Source organism: Kogia breviceps, chromosome 5, assembly GCF_026419965.1.
Source record: "Kogia breviceps isolate mKogBre1 chromosome 5, mKogBre1 haplotype 1, whole genome shotgun sequence".
NCBI lineage: Eukaryota > Metazoa > Chordata > Mammalia > Artiodactyla > Physeteridae > Kogia > Kogia breviceps.
The window spans coordinates 121459656-121476798 of record NC_081314.1 but is presented as its reverse complement, the minus strand read 5'-3'; the positions used below and the strand labels follow the sequence as shown (position 1 = coordinate 121476798).

The following is a 17143-nucleotide window of genomic DNA, read 5'->3' as shown; positions in this document are numbered from 1 at the left end:
CTTGTCTAACACTCAGAAATGAATTGCCCGAGGAGACACACGTGCTGACAAAACAAGAGACTATTGGGAAGGGGCGCCCGGGCAGAAAGCAGCAGGGTAAGGAACCCAGGAGAACTCTCTGCCACATGGCTTACAGTCTCAGATTTTACGGTAATTGGGTTAGTTTACTGGTTGTCTCTGGCCAATCACTCTGACCCAAGGTCCTTCCTGGTGGCGTGAGCATCACTCAGCCAAGATGGATTCCAGTGAGAAGGATCCTGGGACGTTGGTAGGACATATGGACTAGAGTCTCCTCTCTCCTTTTGACCTTTCCCAAATTATTCCAGTTGGTGGTAGCTTGTTCCTCATTCCTTACCAGGACCTCCTGTTGTAAGATAATGCATTTAAGTGCTTACTGTGGTGCCTGGCCAGGGCAGGCGGTTTCAGTCCCCTAACACTATGACGCCAGATATGACCCAACTCCAAATGTATATTTAGTTTGAGTTTAAACTCCATCAGAGTTTCAAAGAGGGATACCCATTATGTACCCAATGATGGAGGGAGAAGGAATAGACGGCTTCATAAACCATTTTTCTGACCCTAACTTTCTACCAAACTTCTTCTGGGCTTTGGACCATGTGTTGGGACTTGAGTAAGTGAGAGATGGGGAGTGAATTCACTATACGTATAATGTATATATACTATATGTACATACATGCACATACGTATTCATCTTTGTATACATGTATGTAAAGATCAAGTTACCAATGAAACGTTTAATCAGTGTACTTTAATAATGTGATGATTTTGGTTGAGGAAATGAATCCTTTCCCAGTTATTCTGGTATCTTTGTACAGTTTTGTTTTTGTTTGTTTTTAAGAATGTCAACATCTATCTTGTTTTCTTTTTTTAATATTAAAAAGGGTGACATTTGAATGCTGAAGTTCTTCTCATGCTTAAAGACATATTAAGCCTACTGTATCATATTTAAGTGGTTTCTCCATCTCTTTCCCAATAATTTTAAGGCCATGAGCATTGTTTCCTATAGTTCTTTGTGACATTTGTTTTCAGCTGCCACATGGAAGTGTTTTGAGAGAACATAAAAAGACTTGTCCTTATGGAGAAAGTTCCTGACCCAAGAGAAGCATTTCCTTCAAAGAAGGATGAGTTTTTAGTGTACAAAAATTTTCCCTGGGCTTCCCTGGTGGCGCAGTGGTTGAGAGTCCACCTGCCGATGCAGGGGACACGGGTTCGTGCCCCGGTCCGGGAAGATCCCACGTGCCGCGGAGCGGCTGGGCCCGTGAGCCATGGCCGCGGAGCCTGCGCGTCCGGAGCCTGTGCTCCGCAACGGGAGAGGCCACAACAGTGAGAGGCCCGCGTACCACAAAAAAAAAAAAAAAAAAAAAAATTTCCCTAAAATTTAGCAATTTCTCCTGAGACATGGAACATTTTTTAGTGTTATAAAGTGTATCACCTTTGTGTGCTAACTCTCTCTTATGACATTGAAATCCTCAGATCACGTCAACCACCTTCCTTTCCTTGTTGAGCTATTGCTAAACAGAGGTTCAGGGAAAGGACATGTTTTAGCAGGTATGGAAACATTTCCAGGACACTCATGTACAGCAGCAAGTCTTGTAGTATTATGGGCTTGAATAGACTGTAAATCCTCTTTGCAGTTCTTTTTCCAGATTGGCTTTTGGGAACACTATAAGCTAAATTATACAACTTTATTTGATTATTATTTCCCAAGATGTAATGTAAATTTGCAGAGCCTGTGGCAAATAAGCATCTCTAACAAATCATTTTCTTTATGTAGGTACAAATATAATAGTTTCAAGATCTCTCCGTTTACGGCCCGCTCTTCCCAAAGATAATTAACATGTTAACATCTAAGTTTCTATAGTTTTCTTCTCAACAGTACTTTTTTGTCAAAGGAATGATAGCTATGCTAGGTAGGAAGAGGTGATGGAAAGGTACTATTTAAATATTACTTCTATTCCCTGAAAAATTACTGTACCCTACCTTTGCTGTTTCCCATGCCTTCTGAGCTTTTAATGACTAGTTAAAATATCAAACAGCTGTGGGGGAAAAAAAACAGCTGAATCTCAATGAATACTAGAAGGACTTCCCTGATGAAAATAAGGCTATGCGTTTGGGAAGAGTAAGAGATAACTTAATTAGAACAGAATCAAAAGAACTGGATCGAAAGACCTGGAGCTACCACTGACTGTGTTCTTAGGCTGTGAAATTCATATTTCTGTGCCTCAGTTTTCTCACCGTTAAGGTGTTGGGCTAGATGAATACAAAGGCTTTCTCAAATGCTAATAATCTGTGATTAATAGTAGCTCATTCCCACTTTTTCCTTGATACTCTTCTGAGGTCCAAGAGTTTATATAAGGTAGCAAAAGGGAGACATATATAATGTAATGTCCCTAAACTTATTTGAGCAGCAGTGCAGTCCTATGATCCAACTCCTCATTTTGGAGACACATAGGGAAGTGAAGTGACTTGCTTAAGTGCACATGGCTAGTCACAAAGTAGAGCATCACAACAGAGCAGTCACTTATCTGCAGGCCAAGGCCGGTTCTATTAAACCAGGTTTTCCTGACACTTTTCATTTATTTATTGTGTATGTTAAATTATAACTCCTAGATACAAGGGTCGTATTTTTTCTATGTAATTTACTATACCCATAGCCCCTTATATTGCCAGGAATCCAACAGGTGCTTAATAAAAATTAATTAACTTGAATACTGGCTCTTCAATTTCTTATCATTCACATTTTTTGGTCAGCTAGAGAGTGTACCCCCCAAAAAGAAATGTGCTTATGAACTGTTCCAGAAACTTCTTCAAAATTTCAAAGCAGAGGATATTACATGGAAGTAGGAAAGATATTGCTTCTGCAGCCTTTCCCCTTAAACCAACACAACCTCATTTGCATCTCTGACTTGTGTAATCCTGGCAGCTTCCAGCTGGCTTGGCAGTGTTTCCACGTTAAAAGATAGACCACAACCTACGGGTCAATGAGCAAAGAGCAGTCGTGGCTCCTCATACAGAAATGGGGAGAGATGGCTGTGAACTTGTAACTTCCTTGCGTCTTGGAAAATAGAGCCTAGGTGACACATTATTCCAAGACCAGAATTATGCACCCCAAAATCTGCTTGAGAGGAAGGAGAAGGAGCCAGAAATCTGTGTTAGAACTTGAGTGGGTGATTTGTATTTATTTAGTGGGATAGGCCTGTTACATAAAGGGTTTTATTAGACATGCTAAATTACATTGCTTAGCTGTTCGAATGCCTGCTAATCTTCTAGACAAATGCATCTCCTTTCCCCACCTTACTTGGTGCAGTCTTTCCTGTGAATAACCATCACATTTTATTTGTATTTCTCATATGACACACATTCACCTTTTCCTTCCAGATGTATTTTTGACCAACTGTTCAGTTCCCATATATTGATTGAGCATGTTAGAGACCAGGGTTGAGATGTGTCAAACAGCTCTGGAACCCCAAAGAGCTCACCTTTCAGTGGAGGGGACAGACACAGAAACTTAGGTGACTGTTTTTTAAAATCACTCATATTAAGCAATGAGCATCACAAGGCAGAAAAACTGTCTTATTCTCTTTTGTGTCTCCCAGAGGTTAGGTGCTCAGTAAATACGTGTTGAATGAATAGTAAATATCTTATAAGGCTTCTAGGAGAATATATTCTATTTCATTAATTAGTGTATGCACCTGCCTATTCATTCAATGACTTTTTTATTGTGCCCAACCCTATTGTAAGTGTGGATACAGGCTTCATTTCATTTCAATTTCTATCACAAAAACAATACATTTTGTAATTATAATTATGTAAGTATAGTTAACATCAACATGGCAATTCTTCCATCAGTTATTTCTTCAATCAATATTTCTTTTGTGTAAGTGAATTATTGTCAAATTGTCTTTTTAGCTAGTTGTAGTTCCAAAGAAAGCAGTAAAATAAACCTCTGAGATGAAACTTGTTTGCATTGATTGATTCTAGTTCATAATCCTTTTGGTTTTATGACCATTGAGTTACTAAATGTTAATTGATCATTGTGACCTTAGAAATTATCTTTTTAGAGTATGTTTTAGGTCATAAATAGAGAGTAATCAGTTTCACATAAAAGAGAATGGAGATACAGTTTTGGCAGAATTAGATTTAATTAAAACAAACCTATATTCTTAATAAATTTTTTAAATTATAGAATTTCTCCCAATTATAGAAGTAATATGTCTTCATTGTAGAAAACTTGGAAAATGCCGAGTATATAAAGAAGAAAGAAGGCACTTAGAGCGGTGTTTATACTTTTCATACAAATTTGCATTCTGATTTTCCACTTAACAGTGTATTGTGCACATTAAAAAAATCACTTCTAAAGCCCTAAGAATTGGCAAAATTTGAGTAAATAAGTGAAGAGTCATAAGACTACGAGGTTCAGAGACATTGTCAATGCAAAATACATGAAACTACTTGAAGTTTCACTTCATGGTGTTCACTACAGCTTCTTTTAAAAATAAACCAAGATAATAACTTTTTAAAAACCTCTGTTTCCTCTGTTGAAGAAATTATGTGATATAGATGTCAGGTGATCTGGTTTTTTCTATTTGAATACTTGCTAAAGAGATCACTAGAGAGCAAAATTTTTCTAAATCAGAAATTAAGAACAAAAAAAGAACAAAGGGAAATTATTTTACTTCATTCAAGGTCTATTATGTTACTTTCCAACTTCCTTTTCATTAGTAGCGTAAAGAGATCACAGTTCATTCAGTTAGATGATTTGGATTTACTTAGTCTCCATAAGCCTAAGTTTCTCCTGTGTAAAAGGAAGGGCATATACATATATGAAAGAGAACACATATATGAAATACATATGTGAAAGAGAACACATGTATAAATATATGTGATATTAAATATTCATATGTATTATATATAAAGACATATATAAAAGAAGATATATATTATATATATATATATATATATATGAAGATAGGCCTATAAATCTATATACCTGATACTTATCCTCTATATTGGAGAACCATATTTAACTTATAAGTCAAAACCCTGAGCTTGATTGGTCTTAATTTGACCATCAATACCAGATAACTAGTAACTAGATAATTAGTTGGTTCCTAAAAATCTTGTGAGAAAGAATATTGGATTAAAAGTCAGAATACTTGATTCTCATCCTAGCTCTGTTATTAATGAATTATCTTTCCCTGGATAAGCCACTTATCTTCTCTGTGTTTTCTCTTTTTTTAAATAGGGTGGTAGACTAGAAGTCCAGTAATTTCCATCCTGGCTCATAAAATATGATTGTAGGACTAATCCAGTTCAATAATTCATTGGTCCTGTTTTCTAAAAATTGTTCTATCATCCTAATAGTCAAGCAAAGTGTCAGAAAATGAGGTGTATTTAATCCAACACTTGTAACAAAATTTTTACATTATTTAAGGAATGTGAGCCAAGTGAACTAAAAGATATGCACATTTATATATAAAAAATATAGTATATACATATTAAACTATATGTATGAAAATATTTAATTTTTATTCACATATAATTACCATTTTGATGAAGAAAACAATAAGTAATCAAAATACAATAATTTTTAAATTTCCTCTCATTTCTCAATTCCTAATCCTGTTTTTTGCATCATTACATTTTGAAGAAATAGATAGATTTTACCAAATCAAGTCCTCATCCATTTATTCATTCATTCATTTCATATTATTATTTTAACTAATTCATATGGAGTACTAACTGTCAACAATGTTACAGATACTAAGGATACTGCATGATACCTATATAGAAGGGTATGGTTCCTACCTTCCTTCAGTTTACTGCCTATTGGAGAAGAAAGACATTTAACCAATGATGACACAAAAATGTAAATCTGAAATTGCAGTGAAAGACAAGACTGTAAAAGAATGCAGACCTAATTTGGACCTGGGAGTCAGGAACGATCTGCCTGAAAAAAATGACATTAGGCTGAGGCTCCAGGGGTGAGTAGGAAGGAATTAACCAGGTCAAGAGAAAGAATAAGCACACCAGGCAGACGGAGAAGCATATACAAAAACCCTGAGAAAGGAGAGTTACAGAGATTAGCAAACCAGAGGGCTGCACCTTGTGAGCCAGTGGGGACCCTAGAGAAGTGGGCCTTAGAGACCCAGTTAAGTTTTGGATTTTATTAAAAGAATACTTGGGATTTCTGCAGTAATTTAAGAGATAGTAATATCACCAGATTTACATCTTTCAAAGAGAACTCTAACCTTATATTACAAATCAACTAACGGAGTACAAAAACTAAAAGAAAACCAATTGGGCACTTGGCAATAGTTTCAATGAAAGAAAATTAAACTAGGGTGATAACAATGGAAATGGTAAAAAAGAAACAGCTTCAAGACACATCTTGGAGAATAGACCAAACTCAGTAATGGGATAAATATAAGTAAACAAAAGAGAGGTAAATGGCAAAGGTGATAATCTGATTTATGGGATATGCAGGAGGGTGGATGAAGATGGCATTCAGTGAGTTGAAGAAGACCAAATGAGAAACATGTTTGAGGGGGGCGGCTAGAGGTCACTCCTGATCAGGCTTATAAATCATTTTAAATAGACAGTTGGAGAGGTGAGTCTGAAGCTCTGAAGAAAGCCTTAGAGAAATAAATTGGGAATCATCAGCATATAAGTGGTATTAAAAGCTGTGTGTGTGTATCTCTCTCTGTGTGTGTGTGTGTGTAGATGAGAAAAAATAATGATGGCAATATTATATAAAGGCCCAGAGGAATTTAAGCATTTAATTTTGAGAGAAAAGGAGATGTCAGCATATAGGAGTTAGAGAAAAAACAGCCAAAAAAGGTGAAAGGGAAAAACAGGAACATGGAGTCACAAAAGCAAGAAAAGGAAGTATTTCCTAAAGGTTATCATGGTCAATATTGCTGAATATCAAGTAGTAATGGAGTTTGTGGAGTTCATTGGACCACAGAAGCAATTTAAATGGAATAGCAGAGACGAAAGCTGATTGATGAGTACATGAGATGGGTTGAAAGGATGAGAAATTTAAAAGATTAAATTAAAGGAAGCATACTCAGTTAACTTTTTTGAGAAGCATGCCTGGGAAAGGGAGTAGAAAGAGTGGTAAATAAAAGATTGTGAATTAAAGATGGATGAGATCACAGCACGTTTGAAGGCTATTGGGAAAAGTCCTTTAAAAAGGAAGATGATCAAAATTCAATGAAGAAGGAAGATGAATAAAAATGTAAACCAAGTTGTGTCACTCCTCTGATTAGAATAAAATATATATTCCTCAGCCTGCTTTTAAAAATCTTCCTTGAAGACTCCTAGTTAAATCTCCAGCCTCATCTCATGCCACTCTTCCCTTCTTTCTCTTCCTTAGGTATACATACAGTAAGAATTCTCCCAAGTATTCCAGGTTTAGAACCTTTGCACAGGCTGTATCCTCTTCCAGGAATTCTCTTCCCTTGGCTATTTGTCTAGCTCACTCTTTTCCATCAAAGTTTCAGTTGAAATGTTCTTCCTGACCATCCACTGAATCCAAAACGATCTCCAAATTTTCATATGTCTGGTTCCTTCTTGTCATTCAAGCCTCAGTTTCAGTATCCTCAGTGAAACCCTTCTGATAACCTAATGTAAATTAGTAATCCCCCCATTTCCATGCCATCACCCTGTGAATTCTTAGCACAGCACTTCTTATGCCACATTTTATTGTTCATGTACTTGTTTATATGTTAATGGTATGTCACTTCTCTCTAGAATGTAGACTATGAAAGCAGGGATCTCATCTTACTTGCTCAATGCCGTATTCCCAGAAAGTGTGATAGTGTTTGGCATATAGTAGGTGTTCAATAAAAGTTTGTTGATTGGTTGAATGGTAAGTTTAATTTACAGGTCGGTGTTCTTAAAAAATATCTAGAAATTAAAAGGCACATTACAGAAATTTTAATCAAATTCAGTCCAAATATACAGGTAACAGATTAGAGGATTGTAGTGAATAACACTATTATTTTAAAATATTCTAGAAGATTTCTTTTTAATAGAAAATCTTAATGATTCTATACCTCTTATAATAATATTAGCTCTAATTTTCATGCATCAGGTATATACGATCTAATAACAAGAAAAAGTTTTCCAGAAGTACTTTGCTATTAAAAAGTAGCCAGCCTAATATAAACAATTTACTACGATTAATCCATTTGGTAGATAAAACATAAGTATGAAGCCAAGGGTGTATTTACATTCAGCAAGCATTTATGAAGCCATGCACAATCCTAGGCATATCGGATTCAAAAATGAATAAAATTCAGGAGACTGATCTCTAATAATTCAAATATGAGTAAGTGAACAAAGATATAAAAGTTAACAATAAATACTGTGTCTTAAAAAGGCTATAATAGGGTGTGAACAAAATAATCCGGGGCCAGTTTGTTTTACTACCTCTGGGCCATAGGACCACACATTTGAATTTAGACACTATTCAAAAGTTTCCATTCCTCCTAGGGGCAAATTGTTAATAAGAAATTCAGTTACCCTGGATCTAACATCTTTCCCCAAATCAAATGAAAGTCTTTTTCACAAAGAAGAGGGAAAGAGAAGGTTATTTTTGCTGCCAGTGTTTCAAAGGAGCAATTAAGCTTTGTCTGTAAGATGAGGAGGTTGCCATAAGAAAAGAAGCACAACAAAAAAAAAATACTGTGCTCAGTGGTTGTGCAATGCCAGCTCATTATTTCTGGGAGGGGCTAAAGATTAGAAAATCACTCTTCTTGAATTGTAATAGACCTGTAAAGCTGAGTAACTCAGAAAGTACTGAAAAGGAATACTGGGGAAAATAATACAAAAATAAATAGCAATAGAAATCGTGGTAAGCTAAGCATGACCTTTGGAAAAAGAGGAAAATTTTGCATATCTAAGAAAATCTCATCACAGTCCTCTCTATAAGATTAAAATGATTTCAGTATTTTTCCATTTATTTAATGTAAACAGGTATGGCTTGCTCTGACAAAACATCCCATTTCTTATTTAGATATTATTATGCAGACAGAACATCAAGTTTATGTTGGTTGTTCAAAGTCATTCTTAAAGACCAAGAATAAGAACTAAATATAATAATTCGAAACGTTTGCATGCCAGAGATCCTTTTCTTCCAAATATTTCTTTGGGCTTACAGTCTCTGTCAAAGGATTGGAAAGCACTGTTATAAATACGTCTCATTCAAACATTAATGAGGAAGCAAATCATTCACCTTATAAAAATTGCAGTATCTATTTTGATGTCATTTATCAGCTGTTCTATGGAAAGAATGAGGCAGAAGCAGGCAGAGAAGTATTTCTGAATCTTGAGTTTTCTGGATGAAAAAGAAGTATTCTTCTATGCATAACTTCTTATCTTGTTAACGCAACAGAATACAGCTATCTTACCAATTAGTATAACATTTAGCACATAAAGTATTAATTTCCAAAATATTTTGAAATCTTTAAAAGAATAATATCTTAAAAATAATAAGTAAAAGCAATATAAATACAAATTTGTCAGCATTAAGCTAGTGAGAAATATTTCTGTATCTTCCAAAAAAATTTTGAGTCATTAAAGCAATGTTAATTCTTTTATCGATATTTTTTTTTTGCCACAATAAACCAATGACTAAATACTAATGACTATGTACTAAAACATAATATAGAATGTTGTGGCTGTGTTTTTGCTTTTCTCAGTATGTATCTTTTAGAAAGCAAGAGGCTATTTAAAGAAAAGTGTATTGTTTGAAAATATTTTATACTTGAAATAAAATGCTGTTTACCAGAAGTTTCCAAAAGGAAAATAAAGAAAATTGTATTCTGCTTTTTTTTTTTTTAACACTATCAGTCTATTCTAACACACGCAAGTAGCAACTTTCAATTTCTTGCTCCATCTACATTATGCTGCAAAGGACTTTTTCCTGTCCACCATTTCACCTTCAGCAGGGGTGCCTCATTTATAGATTGCTCTGGATTCAATCCATTTTGCTGCATTTTGAAGTAAAAAGAAAAAAAAATGGTTAAAAAATGCTCCGTCTTGTTATGACTGGCCAGCTGTAATATACTTTACAAATTTGAACCTGCAAAAGGTGATGTGCTTTCAAGTTATTGCTTAAATTGTCTCAGGCTACAGGTCAAGGTCATATTATTTAATTTTCCTACGTTTATGATCTCGACACATTTTATATTTAATTTTTTGTGGAGAATGATTTGTCTTTACCCCGAGCTGTGTTTGTGCTAGGCCATAAAATCAGATGATGACCCCGTGGAATCCGTGGGCACCTTAAAGAGACTACAGAAACTGGTTTGGACCAAGAAAGCCAGGGTGCCGAGTCTGAATGAGATGAAACCTACATCAATAAATCTCCGTAAGTAAGAACTCAATGAGCTGATAAAAACGTTTTGAGGAAGAAGTGGGGTAGCATATATTAATGAAGGACATTTTGATAAGGCCTTAAAGTAATCATTAAACGTTGAGTTTTGGGTTTTGTTTTTTTTTTTTTGCCAAGTTATTTGTGAAACAAGTATCCTTACACTGTTTCTGAATTTCATCCATGACATTCCATTTCCCCTTTCCTTCAGAACCAGACTCAGAGGAAGAGTAAAAAAAAGCTATGGGTAAAGCTCAGCAAGAAAATAAGGGTCAGCATTGTCCACTGTTCCCATTCCTTGGCCATAGAAAACAGTATGATTCAGTCTTGATGTGAGTGCAGCTAATTGGCAGATCGTGACATGCAACTTTGATTTTCTTTTATTTACAAGAATGCGCTATTAATCATAATCTTTTGTTTATACCAGCTAAGCATTTGAACTTAAATATATTCGACCATATGGTACAATTTACTAAGGGTAATATATGTTTCTATTTTCTATAAATGTTTTATATATTAACAGAAATTTCATCAGACCCTACACTACATGCAAATATAGGTCTCACTAATCAACTTTATAGGACCAACGATGTACCTTTTTCTTTTGTTTTCTCAGTCTTGTTCTTACTTTTCCAAAATATTTCACCATGAGACATACCACATGCATAAATCTCTTTCCAGATTGATACTAAAATAGAGAATTTTAGGATACCAAAAGAATTTCCAAAAATCTCTACTGAGATTTCATTCTTTTAAGTAAGGCAAAGATTTGATGTGCTTCTTCATGATATTCTCTTATACACATGACCTCAAAAATTAAAAATATTTACAAATAGAAACATACCATATCATGCTTACAACATGTGGAGAATCTTTTAGAATTTGTATATTTTCTACAGTGTCTTTCAGTACACTATTTGCATGTGGCTTCCAGTCATTCCAGTCAAATTGGCTTTAATCATTATATATGCCTTCAAAAAAGTTTAGGTAAATCTGTTTTTACAAAACCAGTCACTTAATATATCAAAGACTTACCCTTTAAAGAAATGCTATTGTAAAACTATTCTGTGAAATTATATGACTTCCTGGTTTAGCCTGTGATGTCCATTCATTTCTATTATATAAAGGGAATTATAATAGTCATAATTTCTACGTGTGCAAAAGTTTTAGACAGACTTACCTCTTATTTTTCTTTACCATTCAGAAGATGAAGATGAAACATTGATTTCCTGTATGAAATTAGCCAAATCCCAAGAAAAGAGAGTTAATAATGTTAGTACAAGGAGGAAGGAAGAAATGGAGATTAGATTGGATTCTATTTCTGCATCACTGGTTAGACCCAGTACTTCAGCTGGATGCAGCTTGGCCAAAATATTATCCCACAGTGGAAGTGAAGTTCAGATGTGGAACAGCTGGAAGCCTTTTCCAGAAAACCCACTGTGGACATATGTTGATTTCCAAATTGACCGGGTTGGACCCTGGGAAAACTGTTTCCACTGCACTCACCACCCACATCTCAAGTCTTCTTGTACAGATATGGATCGCCCACACTCATGGGTAAGTTTGTAAACTATGGAAATGTATCATCTTATCTGGTTGTTTGTACTAGCAGGAAAGAAACAGATAACAAACATGTTAATCAGTCAAATTTATGAGTCTCTGGAAAGTTACCAGAGCTAGAGCTGTCTTTCCCAAAAGCAATGCAGCTCTTGTGACTCCTGCTATCATGTTACTATTGGACATGTTCCTTGTGTTTGAATAAACTACTGCATAATATTTTCCAGGGATTTCTTTTTAACTAAAGGAAGACAGTGGATGTTGATTCAGATCAAGAAGATGTGCGTTGAATTGTGTAAATTATTGCTGTTGTCTTGCAGTTTCACTGACAAATAATAGCTAATTTAAATGAGCATTTTCTTTGTGCATGCTATTCTTCTAAGCACTTCACATGTATCATTTCATTTAAATCTCACAACAACCCATAGTGTAGGAAGTGTTATTCTACTATTAATTCCTCCCTATTTTACAATTGAGAAAAATGAGGTACAAAAAAGTAACAGGTACAATGTCACAGATCTAATAAGAAATGGAGCCAAGATTTAGAAACTACACTAGGGATCCTGATTTTAGCTAATACATTATAGTGTTTTCCATATAATAAAGTAGGTCCTAAGGTTATATGGTACAAGAGAAAGAGTATGGATTTGGAGTTAGACAAATCTGGGCTTGAATCCAACCTCTGCTATTTGTTTAGCTTTTAATTTCAATTTTCTCAATAGTAAAACGGAAATAGTAATATTAAACTCATGAGGTAATTGAGAAACTAAAATTAAATAACACAAATATTCTAAGATTTAAAAGTGTCTAATTTTTTTCAACTTGAACATGTTACTTATCTGCCTGGTATATTATTCTTTCCTTTAAAAACATTATCCTATCCCTTCAGACTCAGATCAAATACTTTGTCCTCTAGAAAGCCTTCCTGGGTCATGCCAGACAGGAAATTCCTTCCTTTGAACTTCTAGATCACTTAAGGGCATTATTCTTTCATTGTATAGGCATCAAATAATATTTGTGTCACTGTGTGCCAGTACAATATTAGACTGGGGATGCAGAGCTAAACAATACATGCACTGCTCATGTCTTCATGAAGCTTACCACACTCCACGCTGTAGTGGGATGAGTTGGACGTTAGTTTATTTGCTATAAGTAATTCATCTTTGTATCCACTGTAGTCTCTAGAATATTATAGGCACTCAATAAATATTTGAGTAACATTTGCTGACTAAATGAATGGAGTTTTAGAAACCAATGGACTTTGTTACCATAGATCTAGATAAAACTTTTCTTCTCATTCTTCTAACTGTCCCTATATTAATGCAATTGTACATAAACTCAGATATTATGTGTGTGTAAGTGTTTGTGAATGCGTGTATTGATTTTGGTATATATACATAGTAATGTTTTTCTTTTTTATTTAGGTAGTTTGCCTATTTTAGTACATAGCTAAATGATTAAGTAAGGAGTTTTTATCTGCAGAAGGTCAAACATATCTGCAGAGTGCTCAGAATTTCAGATGATAGTGTTCAGCATTTGTGAACAGGAAAACCTCAGTGGATTTGGAGAGAAGGTTCAAGAACATGTTAGATTTAAATTGGTTTGGTAAACTTAATGAGACCCCTTGCACTCAGGGATTTGAGACATAGAGTGAAAGAAGTTGGATGAGTGCAAATTATTATTTTTATATTCTACACATATATGCTATAATAATAGCAAGTAAAAAATCTAGTTTCATTTTAGCATAGCTGGTATTTTTTTTCGGTAGTAATTACAAGGCTATTATTTGGGTTATACTTTAACTTTCATTCTAGGGAAGATACAGAAGGCAGATAGTGTTGAGGGAAAAGTCTTCTCAAATGAGTGTTACTTACTATCAATGACAGGTAGTCAGCAGTGACATTTTTGCAATTTTAAAGGGTAAAAGTGTTACCAGATTTTTTTCTAAATGTACCTACATATACAGATACGTTGGAGCTGGGCCTAAACCCCACATTTTGGGGGATATAAAACCAATCCACGAATTAGTTTCTCGATGTCAGAAATTTCAGTAATAGTGGATTCCAGTGTTTTTGATCCCATCATTAAATCAGAGTTTTGAGGTGTCATGAAGGTGACTTGTCTTCCAGACAGTCCTTATTCGCCCAGATACACCTCCCTGCTAGCCCACTTCAGGCTCACACTCTCAAAGCTGGTTCTTATAGAGCTGGGTGTAATGCCAACGCTGACATCACTAGCAAAGTGAGATTGGGCAAATTCCTTACCCTCTTTAATGCGCAAATTCCAATTCTGTGTTGGTTTCAGACCCTACTCATCTCTTTTCCTCCAAGTGATTCTTTGCATACTGAAAATACCCATTTGTAAAACAAGGTTATCGAGGTCTGCTGTGCAAAGGCTGCTGGGAAAATTAAATGAAATGGCGTCAGGACTCAGTTGATAGTAGGTAGTATTTATACCTAAATCAAAGGGTCAAGAGGCTTATATTGGGCTTGGAAAGGAGCAACATTTTACTCAGTTGAGATACCATAAACAAATTGAATCCAGACAGGGAAATGTATTATTCATGAAGGACTCTTCACAGAAGTCAACAAGGGGAGAATGAGACAGTTGTGTGTAAGGTCTATGGGATCTGAGGAGTGGGGAGAGATATGTGATTACAGACTTGATATAAATTGAGAAAGGCAAAAGATGAGATTTATGAAAGTGTAAACTCCACAAGAGAGATGTGAAAGGAAAAACTACTTAGGGATGCTGATCTTTTCTAACATCCAAGATGAGTGGTGTTGAGAGAGAATTTCAGATGCATCTTAAGAAAGGTAATAGTGGAGGTAACCAAAAATAATATTTGTAGCCAAGTGTTTACAATCAACTTACAAGGAGAGTGATTGAAGGGTATTTATGAAATCCTGCGTGCTGAGAACTTGAAACATCATAACAAAAAAGAGGAAAGTGAGCCATAGACTTAGTTGGGAATAAGGGCAAGAAAGAATAAAGTTTGTGTGTTGCAAAGGAGATGAGGTCTTCCTTTAATGTAATATTAAAAGAGTAGCTAATATATTTTTCAAAATCTTGGATACTTTTTTCAGATTTATAAGAAGAAACTATTTATAAATAGTTTATCAGATTAAGAAACAGAAGTAATCTTGACATGAAAAAGGGGAACAAATATCCCTTTTTCCCTTCAAATGTCTAAAATGTTCCAGAATCTATTTTATAAAAATAGTGTGATATATTTAAAAATGATAGTAACAAAATCTCTTTCAGAAAGAAGGAAAGTCAAAGGCCTGACTTTCAAAAGGACAAAACAGAGACCCATGTATAGAAGAATTCAAGTGCAGTATAGATAGAAAAATTATAAAAATGAGAAACCAAATTACATAAAAGTCAAAGAAAAATGAGTGAAGTTTATATACCAAATCTCAAGGTGAGAAAATTAACAAAGCTCTACTTAAAGCATCTTAAAATGCATAAGAAGAGGATGATAAGAGTGGAGTTGAAAGGTCTTTTTGGAGTATTATGTGAACCCATCAAAATTGCACCAAAAGAGGAAGTGTGGAGAATGGAAGATTTCTTGATAGAACTGTTTCAGTGAGAGGAACAGGATGTGTGCTAAAGTTAACCAAGAATTAAAGGAACAAAGATTTTACAGTTAACCTTTCAATTCAAATGGGGAGTAGTGGATGCTCTAATTATTGACATAGAAAAATGTTCTTGGGTTCTACAGCCCCACTGCTAAGTGGTTTCAAAGTTTTAATACTGTCCCCCCAGAACTACTGATCTATGGGAGAGAGGTGACAAAACCAGGATAAGCTATTTGTGCCTATCTTCTACTTTGGCTTTCTGTTCTCAACCTTGGCAATCTCTCCCAGTATCTCTGACTCTAGTCTAGCCTACTTCCTTTAATCAACATGACATGTCGTTACCAGATTAATCTATCAGATTAATTCACTTGACTAATCTACTTGATAAATGCTACCTGAATAATGATTCTGAAGCTCAAACCTAGTGTTACTGCTCCCCTTACAAACTTTTAAGCATGTCCCCAACACCTACAGGGTCAAAAGCAAACTCATTGGGCTTCCCTGGTGGCGCAGCAAACTCATTCACCTATTCTGCCTTCTAACTAGATTCTCACCAGTCTCTTTCACACACACACTCTGCTATAAGCACAGTGATACCATCCTTTTGTCAAACACAATGATTTGTTTCCCATCTTCATAGCTTTGTTTATACTGTTTTCTCATTTAGATCTTCCTTTCTTCTCTACCTGTTTGATGAATAGTATGGAAGGTTAAAAATACATATGGATGAGTAAGAATTCATGCGGTACACTTTGAAGAAAAAAAATGTGTGAAAAAGAATGAGGATTGAGAGGACCAGTAAAAAGAGAGTTAAGGAGGCACGTGGTTTAGAAAAAAGGCAAAATTAATTTCATAGGCTCTATTATCATTTTCTTTGTACATTAGTGATGTTAGATTCCTGACAAAAGTCTCTGTGTCCCACTGATGGGCGTATTTTTACTGCCCCAGTGAATAACACATACCAAGAAGACTGCTCCCATATCCACGCAGAGGAAGACAGGCTATGAACCATTAATGCCTGATTCCTCATAGTTTAATGCCCTTGTGTTCAACTCTAACAGCAAAAGCTATTTGTCAGAACAGCTTTAAACTTGTATCTGCTTACCTTGAAATTACAGTGGTATGGAAATAGAACAGGTTTTAATAAATGGGTCTGGACAACCTGTGAAAAGGAAGGCAGAGTAAATGATAATCTGGACTGAGAAATGCAGAAGGAAAAATAGGAAAATGTGATAGAAAAATACTTATTACAATCTGAACGGAAATTAATTAACTTGAGAATCAAGATTCTAAAAATAATTTAAGGTCCTAAATGAACAAGAACAAATAATTAATTATGAGTATTTTACATGACAAATTTTTAATTATAGCCAATAATATTTGATGGAAGGAGAATTAACATGTACCCAAGAGAAGAATTTGAAAAATGGGAGATGCTGCAACAGCTTATTCATTCATTCCTTTATTCATTCATCCATTTATTCACTCATTAGCAAACTCATGTCAAGTGCCTCCTAAGCCACTTAGGCTATGAATATGTATGTAGGAGGAAGAATCTACAGTTTCATATTTATAATGAGTGCTTATGGGGTCTTATTAAAAA

The 17143-nt window shown here is 35.0% G+C and overlaps 1 protein-coding gene and 1 long non-coding RNA gene across 2 annotated transcripts in view; one reads left to right on the top strand and one right to left on the bottom strand.

The window, feature by feature from the left end:
* The window catches only part of LOC136794269 (uncharacterized), a 217883-nt gene that overhangs the window by 23467 nt on the left and 177273 nt on the right, over positions 1-17143 (bottom strand). The window contains exon 7 of the long non-coding RNA XR_010840814.1: positions 11583-11631. This is a non-coding gene — a long non-coding RNA (uncharacterized lncRNA). The remainder of the gene's footprint in view (positions 1-11582; positions 11632-17143) is intronic.
* SAMSN1 (SAM domain, SH3 domain and nuclear localization signals 1) overlaps positions 1-17143 on the top strand; it is a 118588-nt gene that overhangs the window by 26292 nt on the left and 75153 nt on the right. Inside the window, 4 exon segments of the mRNA XM_067034936.1 lie at positions 903-957; positions 1139-1153; positions 10273-10399; positions 11607-11959. Of these exon segments, the coding sequence (XP_066891037.1) occupies positions 903-957; positions 1139-1153; positions 10273-10399; positions 11607-11959 (550 nt within the window).